The 18,665-nt window shown below is 52.8% G+C and overlaps 1 protein-coding gene and 1 long non-coding RNA gene across 4 annotated transcripts in view; one reads left to right on the top strand and one right to left on the bottom strand.

Moving 5' to 3' along the window:
* Positions 1–4,887: 4,887 nt before the first annotated feature.
* Positions 4,888–18,665, bottom strand: part of KIF1C (kinesin family member 1C) — a 26,937-nt gene continuing 13,159 nt past the window's right edge. For 2 of the 3 annotated variants that reach the window (XM_025363867.1, XM_025363868.1), the window contains 7 exons: positions 15,576–15,655; positions 14,638–14,732; positions 9,808–9,891; positions 9,209–9,395; positions 9,008–9,080; positions 6,897–7,514; positions 4,888–6,118 (listed from right to left, as the gene is read on the bottom strand). In XM_025363867.1, coding sequence (XP_025219652.1) covers positions 5,435–6,118; positions 6,897–7,514; positions 9,008–9,080; positions 9,209–9,395; positions 9,808–9,891; positions 14,638–14,732; positions 15,576–15,655 — 1,821 coding nt within the window. In that variant the 3' untranslated portion in view covers positions 4,888–5,434. Of the gene's footprint in view, positions 6,119–6,589; positions 7,515–9,007; positions 9,081–9,208; positions 9,396–9,807; positions 9,892–14,637; positions 14,733–15,575; positions 15,656–18,665 lie in introns of those variants that run through there. The other variant, XM_025363869.1, reaches the window with a different exon arrangement.
* LOC112610392 lies at positions 9,794–10,673 on the top strand. The gene is made up of 2 exons (XR_003116327.1): positions 9,794–9,938; positions 10,236–10,673. It is a non-coding gene; the product is annotated as an uncharacterized LOC112610392 (long non-coding RNA).

The raw sequence follows: 18,665 nt of genomic DNA, 5'->3' as shown, positions 1-18,665 counted from the left end.
GTACAGGAAGCAGAACCTCAGTGACAACCAGGGGCCCATAGACTCTGTTTGAAGGAATAAGATGATGGTGCAAGCGTTGTTTGTGACTCATCAGGAGTGGCAACCTTTGGGCGTGACGAGTGAAACCTATTCACGGTCCATCTGAAACAAAATGGCATCCAGTAGCTGTGGACACAAACTCTTTAAAAGGGAAAAGAAGGCTACTTTTAGGGCCAGGTGCAGTGGTTCATGCCTGTAATCCTAGCATTTTGGGAGTCCGAGGCGGGCGGATCACGAGGTTAAGAGATCAAGACCATCCTGGCCAACGTGGTAAAACCCCACCTCTACTGAAAATACAAAAATTAGCTGGGCGTGGTGGTGCGCGCCTGTAATCCCAGCTACTCGGGAGGCTGAGGCAGAGGTTGCAGTGAGCCAAGATTGTGCCACTGCACTCCAGCCTGGTGACAGAGCAAGGCTCTGTCTCAAAAATAAAATAAAAATAAATTAATAAAATAAAATAAAAGGGAAAAGGTTACTGGCTCACGCCTATAATCCCAGCATTTGGGGATGCAGACACGGATGGATTGCTTGAGCTCCAAAGTTCCAGATCACCCTGGGCAACATGACAAAACCCTGTCTCTATGAAAATTACAAAAAATTAGCTGGGCATGGTGGCATGCGCCTGCAGTCCCACCTATTTGGGAAGTTGAGGTGGGAGGATCACTTGAGCCTGGGAGGTTGAGGCTGCAATGAGCTGTGATGGCACCACTGCACTCCAGCCTGGGTGACAGAGTGAGATTCTTTCTCAAAAATAAATAAATAAAAGTTAAAAAAAAAAAAAAACAAAAACCCAACAGGTGTGGTGGCTCACGGCTATAATCCCAATACTTTGGGAGGCTGAGGTGGGTAGATCACTTGAGGTCAGGAGTTCGAGACCAGCCTGGCTAACATGCCAAAACCCCATCTCACNAAGTTTTATATAGACTCATGTTTCATTTCTCTTGGGTATATGCTTAGTAGTGGAATTGCTGGGTCATATGGTAGATGTGTGTGTAACAAAAGGAATTGCCAGACTGTTTTCCAAAGAGGCTATAGCCTTTTGCATACCGGATTTTACAGTGTATTATGACTCCAGTTTCTCCACATGCTTACTCACACTTGTTTATAATCTGACTTTTTATTGTTGCCATCCTAGTGGGTACAAAGTAGTATCTCATTGTGGTTTTGATTTGCATTTCCTTGATAGCTAGTAATATTAAGCCTATTTTTATGTGCTTATTGACCATTTGTATATCTTTGGAGAAATGGTTGTTCAAACCTTTTGCCCATTTTAAAATTTGATCATTTGTCTTTTTATTATTGGAGGCAGTGCCTTTTTTTTTTTTTTTTTGAGATGGAGTCTCGCTGTGCTCCCAGGCTGGAGTGCAGTGGCGTGATCTCGGCTCACTGCAAGCTCCGCCTCCCGGGTTCGCGCCATTCTCCCACCTCAGCCTCCCAAGTAGCTGAGACTACAGGCGCCCGCCACCACGCCCGGCTAGTTTTTTGTATTTTTAGTGGAGACGGGGTTTCACCATGTTAGCCAGGATAGTCTCGATCTCCTGACCTCGTGATCCACCCGCCTCGGCCTCCCAAAGTGCTGGGATTACAGGCTTGAGCCACCGCGCCCGGCCTCTTTTTATTTTTTATACATATTTTTGAGACAGGGTCTCCCTCTGTCACCCAGGCTGGAGTGACAATCACAGCTCACTGCAGCCGTGACCTCCCAGGCTCAAGCCATCCTCCCACCTCAGCTTCCCAAGTAGCTACAGGTGTGAGCCACTACACCCAGCTAATTTATATATTTTTTGTCTTGCTATGTTGCCCAGGCTTGTCTCAAACTCCTGAGCTCAAACAATCCTCCCACCTCCGCCTCCACCTCCCAAAGTGCTGGGATTACAGACATGAACCACCACACCCAGCCAATATTGGATGGCCTAGAGGGATGAGATGGGGTTTGGGCTTTAGTTACATTGACCCATTGGAATCCTAACTTTGCCACTTAAGAACTGTCTGAATTTGGGCAAGTCATTAATCTAATCAAATCTGTCTTCAGGAGCCAGGCACGGTGGCACATGCTTGCAGTACCAGCTACTTGGTTTGGGAGGCTGAGGCAGGATTGCTTGAGCCTGGGAGTTAGAGTTCAGCCTGGGCAACATAGCAAGATCTTGATTCTAAAAAAATAAATAGGCTGGGCATGGTGGCTCATGCTTGAAATCCCAACATTTTGGGAACCAGAGGCGGGCGGATCACCTGAGGTCAGGAGTTGGAAACCAGCCTGGCCAACATAGTGAAACCCCGTCTCTAGTAAAAATACAAAAAATTAGCTGGGCACGGTGGTGGTGCCTGTAATCCCAGCTACTCAAGAAGCTGAGGCAGGAGAATTGCTTGAACCCGGCAGGCGGAGGTTGTAATGAACCAAGATTGTGCCATCGCACTCCAGCCTGGGCGACGGCGTGAGACTCCGTCTGAAAAAATACATAAATAAAAATAAATAAACAAAACATCAGTCTTCCCATCTGAAAAATGCAGACAAAAGACCTATTTTACAGGGGTACTTTAAGGACTAAATGAAATGCGTATGGAATGCTGGCACATGTAGCACAGATAAAAGATAAGTAGGCAGCTGGGCGCAGTGGTTTACGCCTGTAATCCCAGCACTTTGGGTGGCCGAGGCGGGTGGATCACGAGGTCAGGAGATCGAGACCACGGCGAAACCCCGTCGCTCCTAAAAATACAAAAAATTAGTTGGGCGTGGTGGCTGGCGCCTATAGTCCCAGCTACTTTGGAGGCTGAGGCAGGAGAATGGCGTGAACCCTGCAGGCGGAGTTTGCAGTCAGCCGAGATCACACCACTGCACTCCAGCTTGGGCGACAGAACGAGACTCTGTCTCAAAAAAAAAAAAGGAAAAAAAAAAAAAAGATAAATAGGCACTACTCTGAATAAAATCTAAACAAGTTTGCCTGCATTATTATTTTTCATTTTTATTTTTTGTAAAGATGGGGGGTTCTCACTATGTTGCCCAGGCTGGTCTCAAATTCCTGGCCTCAAGTGATGCTCCCACCCTAATATCCCAAAGTGCTGGGATTACGGGCGTGAGTCACTGTGCCTGGCCCATGCACATTATTAAAGATTGACTTGCAAGGCTGGATATGTTGATTTTTTTTTTTTTGAGAGGGTCCCATTCTTGCCCAGGCCAGAGTGCAGTGGTGCCTTCATGGCTCACTGCAGCCTCAATCTCCATGGGCTCAGGTGATCCTCCTACCTCCCTAGTAGCTGGAACTACAGGCACACACCACCACACCCAGCTAGTTTTTGTATTTTTTGTAGGTACGGGGTTTTGCTATGTTGCCCAGGCCGGTCTCGAACTCCTGGACTCAACTGATCCTCCTGCCTCAGCCTCCCAAAGTGCTGGGATTACAGGTGTGAGCCTCTGTGCCTGGCCATAAGTGCATTTTTAAAATTATGGATAATATACATTTATATAAGGCAAGGTCTTTTGGGAAAAATAATCTGTCTTTTAAATTAGCAAGCTATTTTTCTCATCTTGAACCCCACAGTGTTCTCTGTAACACTCAGCTCCCTCTGACCTCCAGAGAACTTTGTATTCTATCACTTTCTTGCTCACATTTAGTCTCCCTGGCCAGATTTTAAACTGCTCAAGCAAACACTGTTGCCAAACCATCCATTACATTCCAGGTCTTGGGTCACTGTCAACAGGTCTGTGAAAACCTGGCCGTCAGAGGTGTCAAAATAAAGGTAGGAGCATCAGGGTGTGGAAACCACACCCTGTGGAAACCAAGAGTAAACCTAATCCTTCCTTCGCCCAGAGCCGTGGTTTGGCTGCAGTTGGCATATCCATGGTTTTGGCTGCTTGCAACTGGAGACTGGCCTCAGAAAGCTGTGGAGTAGCAGCTCAGAGCTTCAAGTGGGTCAAAGTGTTTTCCTGAGAACAGGATGAAAATGTGGGGACTCCAGAGTCTGGCAAGCCTACGGCAGTGCTGGAGTACAATCTAACCTGCAAAATCCTGGCAATGTGGCATAGTCAAGGGCTCGCTGCCTTGATCCAGAACATTAAAACAAGCAGGCAACAGTCTGGGAACAATGATGTACCCCGCCAGAAGGCAGGTGACACAACCAGGATGAAAACAATCGGGAAAGCGCTTGCCCAACCCATTCGCTATCAGGAGAAACTAGCTACTTGGGAGACCTTTCAAACAAGTGAGGTGACTTAATAAAGCAGAAACTCCTCTGTGCCCCACAGATCCTTCTGTATCTGTCCGCAACAGCCAGTTAGGCATTGACAGGCTGGCAGTCCCTCTACCTCCCCTCGCATCCCCTCTTCTGTGCTTTGTCCATAGCAGACAGTGGTGTGGCTGGCACAGATGGAGACACTGGATAAGCAAAAATGAAAGCAGGGGAGGCCGGGTGCGGTGGCTCACACCTGTAATCCCAGCACTTTGGGAGGCCGAAGTGGGCGGATCACCGCCAACATGGTGCAACCTTGTCACTACTGAAAATACAATAATGAGCCGGGTGTGGTGGCACATGCCTGTAATCCCAGCTACTCGGGAGGCGGAGGCTGCAGTGAGCCAAGACTGCACCTCCAGCCTGGGCGACAAACCAAGACCCTGTCTCCACCCCTCCCCCACCAAAACAGCAGCAGGCGGAAAAGACCGGGCTGCGCACCCTGAAGGAAGAGACGGGAGGCTGTTCAGGACGACAAGATGGAAACATTCTTATGTCCAGATCCGGGTGGTGCCTGCACAGAGCACACATGTAAAACTTCACTGGTAAGTATGCTTAAGACCTGTGCCGTTTCCTTATATAACCTACACCCCCACGAAAATCCAAAACAAACAGGCCACAAGCTCCCTGTTCACTATCCTTTATTAAAGGGGCCACATCCTCATGGGACTCCAGCCACACCAGTCAGGTCCCCCAAATACAGCAGGAGGCCTGGAAGAGGAGGGGAATGACTTATGATCCTACCATGTCTCCCTAGAAACAGAAACCACCACAGACAGACAGACAGACGGACAGGGGCTGGGGAGAACTTGCCTCACTCTGTCCTCTCCCCCCCTTTCCCCTACTTAAAAAGAAAGTCAAACACTGGCTACGCAGCCCCCCAGCCCCCCACCCCACCCATAGCAGCGTTTGTGGGACCCACCCCCTTGCGAGGGGTGGCCCCGAGGCAGCTTCCTCTCTCGCTTCACTTTGGTTTGCTCCTGGCAACTCCGTGCCCTCTTCCTTTCCTCAGCCTCCAGCTCGGCCTCCCCTGCGTCTTCTATCACCTACTCGGACCTTCTCTCTCATCTCCTGGGCCTCCCTGCCCCACCTTCCAGGGAAGCGGCGTCTCGGGCGTCTTCCCTTCTCCTAGCAAGCGGCCCCACCAGGCCCTCTGCCCAGGACGTGGGACTCACACAGCCGCCCCGCTCTCCTTGAGGTCAGGGGCAGAGCGCTGCCGTCTCATTCGTGGGGGAGTAGTGTATGGGGGGTAGCGGGGCCCTGGGGGCCGCTGGGCTGGGTAGGGCTGGGGCGCCTGGGGATGCGAGTTGTGCTTTTTGGGCTGGAAGTGCTGGGGTTCAGGCTGTGCAGAACCTGCTCCCCGGGATCGGCCCCCTCCATCCAGGGAGTTCCTGCGGGGATGGTGGGACCTTCGGGGACTCGGAGGCCTGCGGGCAGGGGTGGCTGGAGGGGGAGTGACCTCCTCAGGGGGTTGGGGTGGAGCTGGAGCCTCCCCGCTCCCCATCCCTGGCCAAGACTCCCGGTGCTGGGGGTTGCTCTTGAAGGGGAAGCGTAGCTTGCAGTCGTGAGGGGGCACAAAGCGGGCTGGGGGCCTGCGCAGCCCCCCGCCCCGGCCCCCAGAGCCCTGCAGTCCCTGCAGCCGTAGCTGCTCCTGCTTAAGCCAGCGAAGACGACCACGACGGAAGGCAGGGTCCTCCTCCATGAGCCGTGACACCCGCTCCCAGCTTGACAGTGGTGGCGAGGGGGGCCGGGCTGACGGCATGCGGTCACTGGGGGCTGCCTCCTCTGCTGCCTCTGATCCTTCAGGCGGGGCCCAGGGGACCTCACCACCTTCTTCATTCTCATCCTCATGATCCTGGGAGGGAGGAGTGAGAGAAAAGAAGGGATGTGAGGAGAGCTGAATCCTCAGGACATGTGGATTCAAGAGGGACCTGGAGTGCCTGGAGGTCAAAGGGTCTGGAGAAAAGCCTGGAGATAAGGAAGCTTGAAAAATAGGGGTTTAGGGCCGGGCGCGGTGGCTCATGCCTGCAATCCCAGCACTTTGGGAGGCTGAGGCAGGCAGATCACAAGATCAAGAGATCAAGACCATCCTGGCCAACATGGTGAAACCCCGTCTCTACTAAAATACTAAAAAAAAAAAAAAAAAAATAGCCGGGCATGGTGGTGCACACCTGTAGTCCCAGCTACTCAGGAGGCTGAGGCAGGAGAATTGCTTGAACCTGGGAGGCGGAGGTTGCAGTGATCTGAGATCGTGCTACTGCACTCCAGCCTGGCAACAGAGCGAGACTCCGCCTCAGAAACAAAACAAAACAAAACAAAAAAACCCTGCACACTTTATATCAGTGGGTCTTAAACTTTGCTATACTTCAGAAACACCCAGAGCTTATTACAAATGCAGATTTGTCCCCAAAGATGTGATTCAGTAGGTCTGGGGTGGAACCCAGAAATCTGCATTTTTAATTAGCAGTCTGGTGACAGTGAGGCATGTGGTTCATAAACGATATTGGAAAAAAACTGTGCTATACTTCAGTGAATTTTTTTCCAGACTCAGGGAAGGTTAGGCTCTGAGATGGAAGGTTCAGATTCCCAAAGGGAAGAGCTGAGGGAGAAGGGCGGGAGAAGGCCAGACCTACCTGGGCCAGGGGGATGACCCTCTCCATGCGGAGCATGCGGTCCCGCAGGGCCTGCAGCTCCCGGTCCTTGCTGCTGTTCTGCAGCTTCACCTCCTGCAGAATCCCCGTCAGCTTGTCGATGTGGGCCCGGAGGTCCTCCACCTCTGCCCCTCGGGCTCCCTCCTCACTGCCACCACCACTGCCAGCTCCACCTCCTTCCTCCTCGCCCACAGTGTCCCAGACATCCCGGGCCACGGCCCTCCAGGCATCTCCGGGGCCCTCCGGCTTGCCATAGGTGCGACACAGCTCCCGCATCTTGAGGGCGGCCAGGGCCTCAATCTCAGCCCGCCCGTGGCGGAAGTCAGCCAGGGCCACCTCGTAGCAGATCTCCTTCACGGCCTGCATCTTCAGGTCAGCCATGGTAGCCCAGTGGGGGTCTTTGCCCTGCAGCCTCCGTCGCTGGGGGATCTGATAAACCCTGCGAGGGGCCCTGCGCTTGCCACTGCTGGGCAGGCCACAGCGTTTGACAATGGTCTGGACCGTGGTGGGCGGCAGCTGCTCTCGCAAGGAGGAGATGAGTCGCCAGCTCTCTTCACAGGAGCGCTTGTCAGAGTCATCCCCGCTGTCTGAGTCTGCATACTGGGGCCAGAGAGAGAAAGAGGAAGAGAGGGCTAAGGACATCCAGAGCCCATGTGTCACTAAGTGACACTGGAAACGCACCCATCAGGGAGCCTGGGTTCAAGTCCTGCTCCATCCCGACAGCACACCCTTGGGCAGACTGCTTAACCTCTGCTCCTCTAGACAACAGAGATAATGACGGTATCTACCTCCCAGATCCATTTGGAGTACTTAGAACCATGGCTGGCATGGAGGAAGTTACCATAAGTATTAGCTGTAGCTAATCAAGTGTGGAACTTTGTGCAAGACTTAAAAGACCACTGAGGGGTGGTGGCTCGTGCCTGCAATCCCAGCACGTTGGAAGGCCAAGGCAGGAGGATCGCTTGAACCCAGGAGCTGAATACCAGCCTGGGCAATATAGTGAGACCACCATCTCTACAAAAAAAAATGTAGCCAGGCATGGAAGTGCACACCTGTAATCCCAGCTACTCAGGAGGTTGAGTTGGGAGGATTGCTTGAACCCAAGGAGTTCGAGGCTGCAGTGAGCTATGATCAGGTCACTGCACTCCAGCCAGGGTGACAGAGCAAAATCCTGTCTCAAAAACAAAACAGAAAGTCCACGGCCGGGTGCAGTGGCTCACGTCTAATCCCAGCACTTTGGAAGGCCAAGGCGGGCGGATCACAAGGTCAGGAGTTCGAGACCAGCCTGGCCAACATGGTGAAACTCTGTCTCTACTAAAAATAGAAAAATTAGCCGGGCGTGGTAGCGGGCTCCTGTAATCCCAGCTACTGGGGAGGCTGAGGCAGGAGAATTACTTGAACCCGGGAGGCAGAGGCTACAGTGAGCTGAGACTGTCCCACTGCATTCCAGCCTGGGTGACAGAGGGAGACCCTGTCTCAAAAAAAAAAGAAGAAAAAAAAGAACTTTTTTTTTTTGAGACGGAGTCTCGCTGTGTCACCCAGGCTGGAGTGCAGTGGCCTGATCTCAGCTCACTGCAAGCTCCGCCTCCCGGGTTTACGCCATTCTCCTGCCTCAGCCTCCCGAGTAGCTGGGACTACAGGCGCCCGTCACCTCGCCCGGCTAGTTTTTTGTATTTTTTAGTAGAGACGGGGTTTCACTGTGTTAGCCAGGATGGTCTCAATCTCCTGACCTCGTGATCTGCCCGTCTCGGCCTCCCAAAGTGCTGGGATTACAGGCTTGAGCCACCGCGCCTGGCCAAAAGAACAATCTTAATAGCAACACAGGTAGTACTTGGATACGGTGAAAATCATAAACTTGGCACGATCAACTGGAGTATGGGAAGCCCTGGTTAACTGGAGGAATCTTCCTTCCTTCCTCACAATGGATTCCTCCTGTAGTCACATCTCTCTCCTGGCTTTTTCCTCTCGGACCCTTCCCCTTACCCCCATGCCCACTTCCTTCCCACTCTGGCTCAGGGGTGAGCACTGCACTCGGACTCAGGCTTGCTGCTCATCCGCCCGTCAGCCCATCTCCAGCTCCTGCTGCCCCTCACCAGTCGCTGCTGCTCCAGCAGAAGATCGGCTTCTTCCTTTTCTTTCCGGTACTGATTCTCCAGATCCTGCAGCCTGGGATTGGGCGGGGAGGGAAGGAAGAGCAACCTTGGTGAGGTACCTGACAAGAGGAGGACACGGGCCCAGAGGCCTGGGAGGGACGGCCTAGAGGGCCGTGGGGCACGTGGGCATCCCCCTCGCACCTCTTCTCCATTTCCAGCTTGATGTCGATGCCTTGCTGCTCCAGCAGTTCCTTCTGGGCAAAGTTCCAGTCGACTGGCTCAGAGGGCGGTCCTGGGGGTGGGGGGACCCCTCGTTCCCGTTCCAGCCTCGCCTGCTCCGGGTGGTTGAAGCGGAAAACGTGGTTCTTGCCCATCACAATCCTATTCCCTATAGATGGGAGGAGGGAAAAGTAAACTCGCTCCCCAGCAGCACCAAACCCATCCCTACACCCAAGACAGAGAGGATCCAGCACAGGGGCTGTGACACCCTCTCTTCCATCACCCCAAGTCTGAGGGCAGCTGGAGCCTATGCTCCCCTGGCTGACACCCAGGGACCAACCCCATTCCTGTCAGCCAGAGGGAATGGCGAGAGCTTGGCATCCTCTTCCTGTTCCCTGGGACAGCAGGAGAAACCAAGACCTGACTCCTTGACCTTCGCTTCCCAGTTCCTTCTTTCTATCCCCGTGCTATTTCTGATGTATTTCAGGGTCCGCCTCTAGGATGCACCCAGAAGGCCCTCCTTTGAGACTTCCTCCACACAGCCAGGCCCCAGAACCCACACTCTGTGACACATCTTCTACCTGACTTCAGCACCAGCGGCTCCGTCACAAGCTTCCCATTCACATATGTCTCAGCTCCTTCACAAGGCTCCAGAGTGACCACCACTGAACGGAAGGGCAGAGGAAGGGGAAAGATCAGACCCTGGAGGAAGGTGGGTCATGGTCACAGATTCCCACCTTGCCTTACCCCGAAAAACCACACATGCACCACCAGTCCCACCCCCAGTACCTGTGGGGGGTGCCATGGCCCCTCTGGTGGCAGGCAGCACGGGAAAGGAAGAGCAGAAGGAGGGTTAGAGCCCCAACTACAATTCCCAGAAGCCTCTGCATTGGCTCCTGACTCACCCACCTCTACCCTCCCCAGCAGCAGCTTAGAAAACCAATAATTGTCAAAAGGATTCATTCCTCATGTTTAACTGCTCAGAGGCCCTGTCATTTCTGCCTTCCAGATGTCCATTCCTACCTTTCCCACTGACATTATCCCTGGTGGGGCCTGGGTTTCTCCAGCAGGCTTGTAGCCCACCTCTCTGCCTCATGCATCTTGCAAACTGCTGCCTGACTCACCTTCTCAAGACACAGCTGACATATGACAAGAGAAAGTCAGCCCAACCCAAACATCCATCAAGCTGCTCCTCAGTACAAATCACTGAGCCTGCCAGTTTCTGGGGACACGAAGATGCATGAGGCAACTCCCTGCCCTCAAGGAGCAGTGGCCATTGCCACAGAGGAACCCTGGTTTCCCAAAGGCCCAGGCTCTGCAGCTCCTTAGCCAGGGATGCTGAACAAGTCAATTTAACTTCTGCGATATTCTATTAGATGGGATAATGAAGTCTGAATGAAGAGTTGTTAGAAGGCCCAAATAAGTAAACTATAAAATAACATGCAAACATGTTTTATTATTATAATACTTATACTAGAAGTAATAGGGAAACACAGAAACTGGGATGAACTATAACATCAGGCAGGGATGGGGACAATGGATGCTGCTGGGAGAACAAGGAGAGCAGAGGACTCAGCTTAGGGGCAGAGGACAGGAAATGAGCCAATGCAAAGAGAGACTCAGAAGACGATGGGGAGAGAGGCAGCCAAGGGCATCACGGTGGCTCAGGGAAACGGCAGCAGCAGAAGTGGACAGCAGGACGGGATGCGGGTGCCTAGAGGGGGTGCCATCTATCCCCACCTTTTCTTCATTTCCCATCATGCCCCAAAATTCATTTATTGATTTAAACCCAAATATACCACACTCCTACTATCTTCCAAACGCTATTTTATTAGGTCTTAGAAATACAGTGGTGATATAAAACAAAAAATCCCTGCTCTCGTAGACCTTACTTCCGGCTGGAAAGACAGACAATAAACAAGATAATCTAAAGTCATTTAATCGTGATGGTTTTTTTTTTTTTTTTTTTTTTTTTGAGATGGAGTTTCGCTCTTGTTGCCCAGGCTGGACTGCAATGGTGCAATCTTGGCTCACTGCAACCTCTGCCTCCTGGGTTTAAGCAATTCTCCTGCCTCAGCCTCCTGAGTAGCTGGGATTACAGGCATGTGCCACCACACCCAGCTAATTTAGTATTTTTAGTAGAGATGGGGTTTCTCCATGTTGCCCAGGCTGGTCTCTAACTCCCGACCTCAGGTGATCCACCCGCCTCAGCCTCCCAAAGTGCTGGGATTACAGGTGGGAGCCACCGCACCCGGCCAGATGCCATTTATTAAAACTAAAAAAAGAGGGAAAAAAAGGCATTTAATTCTATTAATATTTTTTAAAGCAGATAATCTAAAGTCCTCTCTAAAGAAGGGAGTTGGGTTGGGCGTAGTTGCTCATGCCTGTAATCCCAGCACTTTGGGAGGCCGAGGCAGGTAGACTGCTTGGGCTTAGGACCTTGAGACCAGCCTGGGTAACACATTAAAACCCTGTCTGTACAAAAAGTACGAAAATTAGCCAGGTGTGGTGGTGCAGGTCTGTAGTTCCAGCTACTCAGGAGGCTGAAGTGGGAGGATCGCTTTAACCTGGGAGGTTGAGGCTGCAGTGAACCATGATCGTGCCACTGCACTCTAGCCTGGGCAACAGGGAAAGACCCTGTCTCAAAAAATAAAAACGAAAATGAAAATAAAAAAGGAGGGTATAGGTGTTATGCAGGGTAAGTGGGGCTGGGTGAGAAGACTGCTCTAGCTTGGCCCAGGCAGCCTTACCCTGAACCCATGATAATCTGACAGTTCAGGGTAGAGTTCACAGCACAGCCCCTGGTGCCTTCCATCCTGTGTCTGAATCCAGTTCTGCCGTTTTGTGTGCTATTTTGCAAATCACCTAACCCCCTAGAGCCTCAGTTCTCTCACCTGTGAGCTGTGTGAGACAATGCAGATGCACAGAGTAGATGGTTAGTAAAAACCATTCTTCTACATCTGTACCTGTCTGTGCTGCCCCCGTTCTCCTGCCTGTCTCTGGCCAGGACTTAAATCTGCTGTTAAGAACCGAGGCCCAGGCTGGGCGCGGTGGCTCACGCCTGTAATCCCAGCACTTTGGGAGATTGAGGCGGGAGGATCACAAGGTCAGGAGTTCAAGACTAGCCTGACCAACATGGTGAAACCCTGTCTCTACTAAAAATATAAAAATTAGCCAGGCGCAGTGGCTCATGCCTGTAATCCCAGCACTTTGGGAGGCCGAGGCGGGCGGATCATGAGGTCGGGAGATCGAGACCATCCCGGCTAATACGGTGAAACCCCGTCTCTACTAAAAATACAAAAAATTAGCCAGGCGTGGTGGCGGGCGCCTGTAGTCCCAGCTACTCGGGAAGCTGAGGCAGGAGAATGGTGTGAACCCAGGAGGTGGAGCTTGCAGTGAGCCGAGATCGCGCCACTGCACTCCAGACTGGGTGACAGAGCAAGACTCCGACTCAAAAAAAAAAAAAAAATATATATATATATATATATATATATATAAATTAGGGCTGGGTGTGATGGCTCACACCTGTAATCCCAGCACTTTGGGAGGTCAAGGCAGGCAGATCACCTGAGGTTGGGAATTCGAGATCAGCCTGACCAACATGGAGAAACCCTGTCTCTACTAAAAACACAAAATTAGCCAGGTGTGGTGGCACACACCTGTAATCCCAGCTACTCAGGAGGCTGAGGCAGGAGAATTGCTTGAACCCGGGAGGTGGAGGTTGCAGCAGTGAGTCAAGATTGCACCACTGCACTCCAGCCTGGGTGACAGAGCAAGACTCTGTCTCAAAAAAAAAAAAAAAAAAAAGCTAACCATACAGGCCCCAGGTCCCTTGTTCCCTGGAAGGTGTCAGGCCAAGCACTCCTAGGTCTCTGAGGCACAACACACACACCAGGTCCAAGCTGACAGACGGCACATGTGTACCATGTCCTGCCTCCCTGCCCAACTCATTTTCACAGAGACTTTGCTTGAGTTTATGTGAACCCAAATCATTCAGTTTTTTTTAAAGTGTCAGAACTAAAACAAACTGGCGACCTCAAAAATACACCTCAGCAGGGGCAGTGACCCATGCCTGTAATCCCAGCGCTTTGGGAGGCTGAGGCAGGCGGATCACCTGAGGTCTGGAGTTTGAGACCAGTCTGACCAACATGGTAAAACCCCGTCTCTACCAAAAATACAAAAATTAGCCTGGCGTGGTGGCGCATGCCTGTAATCCCAGCTACTCAGGGGGTTGAGGCAAGAGAACCACTTGAATCCGGGAGGTGGGGGCTGCAGTGAGCCAAGATCACGCCACTGCACTCCAGTCTTGGGGAGACAGCAAGACTCCGTCTCAAAAAAAAAAGGCCGGGCGCAGTGGCTCACGCCTGTAATCCCAGCACTTTGGGAGGCCAAGGCAGGCAGATTACCTGAGGTCAGGAGTTCGAGACCAGCCTGACCAACATGGAGAAACCCCGTCTCTACTAAAAACACAAAATTAACCAGGCATGGTGGTGCATGCTTATAATCCCAGCTACTCAGGAGGCTGAGGCAGGAGAATTGCTTGAACTCGGGAGGTGGAGGCTGCAGTGAGCCCAGATAGCGCCATTGCACTCCAGCCTGCACGACAAGAGCAAAAACTCTTGTCTCAAAAAAACAAAAACAAAAACAAAAAGAAATTTCGGCAATCATAGCTGGATAAAAGCAGGTTTTCCACAGGGATAAGTTCCGATATTCAAATACAGGTTTTTATTTAAAAAGGATCAGGGTGCTAGTTTTCATTAACAAGATCAAGAAGGGCAGGATCTTCTCTTCAGCAAAATCCCACCCTCTGGCTCACCAGTGCTCCATTTCTTTTTTTTTCTTCTTCTTCTTTTTTTTTTTTTGAGACGGAGTCTCGCTCTGTCACCCAGGTTGGAGTGCAGTGGCCGGATCTCAGCTCACTGCAAGCTCCGCCTCCCAGGTTTACATCATTCTCCTGCCTCAGCCTCCCGAGTAGCTGGGACTATAGGCGCCCGCCACCACACCCAGCTAATTTTTTGCATTTTTTAGTAGAGACGGGGTCTCACCATGTCAGCCAGGATGGTCTCGATCTCCTGACCTTGTGATCCGCCCGCCTCAGCCTCCCAAAGCGCTGGGATTACAGGCATGAGCCACTGCGCCCGGCCAGTGTCCCATTTCTACCTTGGGACCCTCACCAGTTCCTAAGCACGCAGTAGTCTGCCTTCTCAGGGTGAGTGCAGAGGGCCGGGCCTGGGGTCTTCCTCCATTCATACCCATGAGCCCGAAGCCCCTCTGAGGACAAGACCGCATCCCCTCTTCATATGGCCGCACTCCCTGGTGCCTGACCCAAACCTCTGTGTTCAGTGTCTGGGGTGGAACATGGGGGCCTCTCTGTCTCCCCATCTGGCCTCTCTCGTCCCCTCAGCCATTACCTTCTCCATCTGGCTGAGGGATGCTCCGGAAGAGACAGTGTTGCTCGCGAATGAACTGTCCGGTCAGCTTGATGTCCATATCTACCTGGCCGACCCTGGAGAAGCAGTGGCCAACGTGTGTGAGCATATGCCAAACTTTAACCAAGCGCTGAACGCTAATTTATCCAACTCAATGAGCCAAGCAAATTACTCCCATTTCACAGATGAGGAAGCAGAGGCTCAGGGAGGAGAATGGGTATGCCCAGGGTCATTCCGGTGGGCAGTGGTGATGCTGGGATCTGAGCCCAGGTCTGCCTGACTCTGAAGCCATGCTCTTAGTCACCATGTCATACAGCAAAGAGGAAAAGCAAACCTGGGAGAAAGGGGCACCCTCAGCCACAGGCCTCCACCCATCCTTAGGCTGATGATCCTGAGAGCTCACTCCCTACCCACGATGCTCATCAAGGACAGCCACAAATGCCTGTGGTGGGAGGGGAAGGGCACCCTCACCCCTTTAGGGCAGGCACCGAGCCCCCAGGACTTCATAATACCAGCCCAAGGAGCCACCTGCCTTTAGCTGCCCAGCCCTCAACCGCACAGACCAGGCCGTGTTTCCCTTCTCCCGCCCCCAGGGAAGGCCCTACCAAGGGAGGCCAAGGCAATGGCATCAGGGGCTAAGAATGCGGGGGTCTATGTTTCCCAACTCTCCTGCCCCAGTAAACAAGGATGTCTCGCCCTAACCAGACTGGCAGGTGGAGGCAAGACAACCACTGAGCAGGCAGGCTCAGCGACTTCTCTTGAAGCTGGGAGAGCATGCAGGGCTGTGGAGGCAGCTGTTTAGAGATCTGAGGTATCTCCAGGGACCACCAGGGAAGGGAGACAGACACCAATGTGGCCAACCCCCTGCAGCCACACCTCAAAAGCAGAGGCTGCCCCCCAGGCTGCTGGGTACACGCTACCTGGTGACACCATCCTTGATGTGGTAGAGCAGACACTCAGACATCAGAGGGTCTTCGTTCAGGTTCACCAGGTGGGGAGTCTAAGATGGGAGAGAAATGTGGTCAGGGGGAGCCAGCCAGGGCTGCTATGGAAAGGAAGAAATGGAGCGGTGGGAGGAGACACCCCTCCAGACCTGGCACTGCCAGCTGCGCCCCCTCACTCTGGAGAGCTCTCCTGCTCTCTGTGCTCCTCCCATCGTCATCCTTCCACCCTGAGGATCATATTGGTTCTTTGGTTCCCACCTCTCACACCAGCCGCCTTCGGGACAGCCTGATCCACCCTCTCCTCACACAAGGGGCCTACAAAAATTGCCCCACCTATCCAGCTGTGTCCAAGTCAGCAACCCTTCCCAGGGCCTGTCTCTTCGGAAGCACCTCGACCCACCAGGCTCCCTGACCAGAAGTTCCGGACCCCCCTGCATTCCCTTCTTCTTCCCTATATACCTCTGTCTCAGGTCCCATCATTTCTTTCCTCAAAATGTACCTTGCAGCTTCTGGAGAGTTGGGGGAGACTGAGTGAGCAGACTGGTGCTCCCCACCTTTCATCAACCTTGAATTTCCTACACACATGAATCACTTTCACAATTTAAAAATGAAAGTGGCGCTTCAACTTAAAAGCAAATGGAACAAACATGTTTCTTGAAGCGGACTCCCTGACTCTTCCCCAGTGACTACCTCTCCCTGGACTGCTTCACCTCAAGCCCGTGTCCCTGCAGCGCCTGCTTGGGGCTGTCCTTGCCTGAGCCCCTCAGCGAAGTTCATCCTGAGTGACTGTCATGCTGCTGTGCTGAAACCCCAGCCCATTCCCTTCTGCCAAAGCACCTTCTCCCGACTTGTTTCTGTTACAACAGCCCTGCCCTTGCTGGGCAGTACTCTGGGTGGCACACAGGCCTTGCTGCCTCTGTACCCGTTCATGCCACTGCTGCCACACCTGAGGAAGCCTCCCTTCCTGCCAGCTGCTGCCCCCTCACACACCTGTCCATCCCTGGGCACCACCCTGTCCCAGGCCCACCTGCCTTCCTGCCACCCCTCAGGTCTCCCAGCTTCCTGCCCACACCTCGCTATGGCCGTGTCTTTGCGTCTCTGCTGAGACCTCTCCAGCTGGAACCCCAGGCCCACAGGACTTGAGCCTGCTTTTTCCCCTGGCATCCCTGGGCCTCCTCCGTGTCCCGGCTCTAGTCCACCTGTCCAAGCCCCCCTCCCAGGCTTCTCTCCCAGGCTCCGGACTTCCACTCAGCGGACCCCTGAGCACTCACTCCAAAGCAGGCCTCCCTGACCGCCAGTGTCCCCAACAACAGCCCCCCTCCCACCCTGCCTCCACCTGCCAAAATCATTCACTTCCTTCACGTTCCTCCCAGTGTCTGAAATGTCCCTTCCTCCAGGAAGTTTTCCTGAGCCTTCCATCAGAACACAAGGCCCCTGCCTCTGCTGCAGAAGGACTGGCTGTGGCCTCTCCACCTCACCCTGGTGGAGCACGAGGCGGGGCACAGAGATGAGTCCAGCCCAGGCACTGCTGTCCAGTCAGTCAGGAAATCAGAGTCAGCTAGGGGAGGTGAGGCTTGGCGTGGAAACACCATTACAAGTGGGAAACGGATGCCTCATGGGGGAGCTTCTGATCGTCTCATGCCCTTGCTTAAGTCTGTTTGTTCATTCATTTGTTCCCAGGGGGTTGAGTGCCTCTGTGTTCTGGGAGGGACTCACATGCAAAGAGGAACAAAGTGAAGAACTGTGGGATTTCAAGGGGACCAGGAGGACTTAACGGAAGGGCAACGCGGGAGCCGGCCTTGGAGGACGAGGAGGGCGTGGACATGCACAAGGAAGAGCGCTCTAGGAGAAAGCAGCCTGGACAGAAGCACGGAGGCAGAAAGCACAGGGTACAGAAGGGAAACAGCACGGAGTCAAACCTCTGTTTCTCTGGGAGCCACCTGAACACTCAAGAGCCCAAAGCTGTGTCCCCCACGGGTGTCTGTGTATCCTGTGCATCCGCCCTTCGCCCAAGTGCTCTAAGGATCACTCCTGTGACACTTCTCCTGAGGGACACCCATGTCCTTCCCTACACTGCAGTGTCAGGCCTGCTCTGGGACTCGCAAACACTGATGGGCTCCGGAAGCAGAAAGCAATCTATCCCTGGGGAGAGGGAACGCGATTTGGGGCAGTGCTTTTCAACTTTTTCTTCAGCCCTATAACTCTTGGTTCAAAACGAAACCTTCTCTAGAAGCCGAGGACATCAAGCAGATAAGCAAGAAGCCGCTCAGGCCCAGGGTGGGGGTGGGAGCCCCGGGGTCTGGTCCTGCCCCTCTCCTCAGCCCCTGAGAAGGAAGCTCAGAACCAGGTTTGAATATCACTGATTCAAGCAATCCTTAGCCCCGGTGAGGTGGGGTCTTAGCAAGAGGGGACTCCCTCCAAGACAAACTGTAGCTTTTTCCTCTAGGACCCAACCATTCCCAGTTGGAGCTATCCACACCAAACCCATTTCCCCCATGAGTCTAACAGTTCTCTCTTCTGGCTTCAGATCACATGGCTTTCAAACATGAGAATAGTTTTTTTTTTTTTTTTTTTTTTTTTTGAGATGGAGTCTCACTGTGTCACCCAGGCTGGAGTACAGCGGCGCGATCTCGGCTCACTGCAAGCTCCGCCTCCCGGGTTCACGCCATTCTCCTGCCTCAGCCTCCCCAGTAGCTGGGACTACAGGCGCCTGCCACCACGCCCGGCTAATTTTTTTTTTTTTGTATTTTTAGTAGAGATGGGGTTTCACCGTGTTAGTCAGGGTGGTCTCGATTTCCCAACCTGTGATCCGCCCATCTCGGCCTCCCAAAGTGCTGGGATTACAGGCGTGAGCCACCGCGCCCGGCCCAACCACATGGCTTTCAAACACGAGAATAGTTCGTCACCACCTTGAGAAAAATGTAAAAGTGAACTACCCTAAGACAACTTCTCACTAATCACACTGGCAAAAAGAAAAGTCTTATTAAGCCGGAATGTGGAAAAGGGTGAGGGGAAATGGGCTCTCTTGTATGTTACCCTTGGGAGTACAAATTGGTATGGTTATAA

The sequence above is a fragment of the Theropithecus gelada genome, chromosome 16 (genome assembly GCF_003255815.1).
Source record: "Theropithecus gelada isolate Dixy chromosome 16, Tgel_1.0, whole genome shotgun sequence".
In the NCBI taxonomy this organism is placed as follows: Eukaryota; Metazoa; Chordata; class Mammalia; order Primates; family Cercopithecidae; genus Theropithecus; species Theropithecus gelada.
This window is presented reverse-complemented; position numbering and strand designations above follow the sequence as displayed.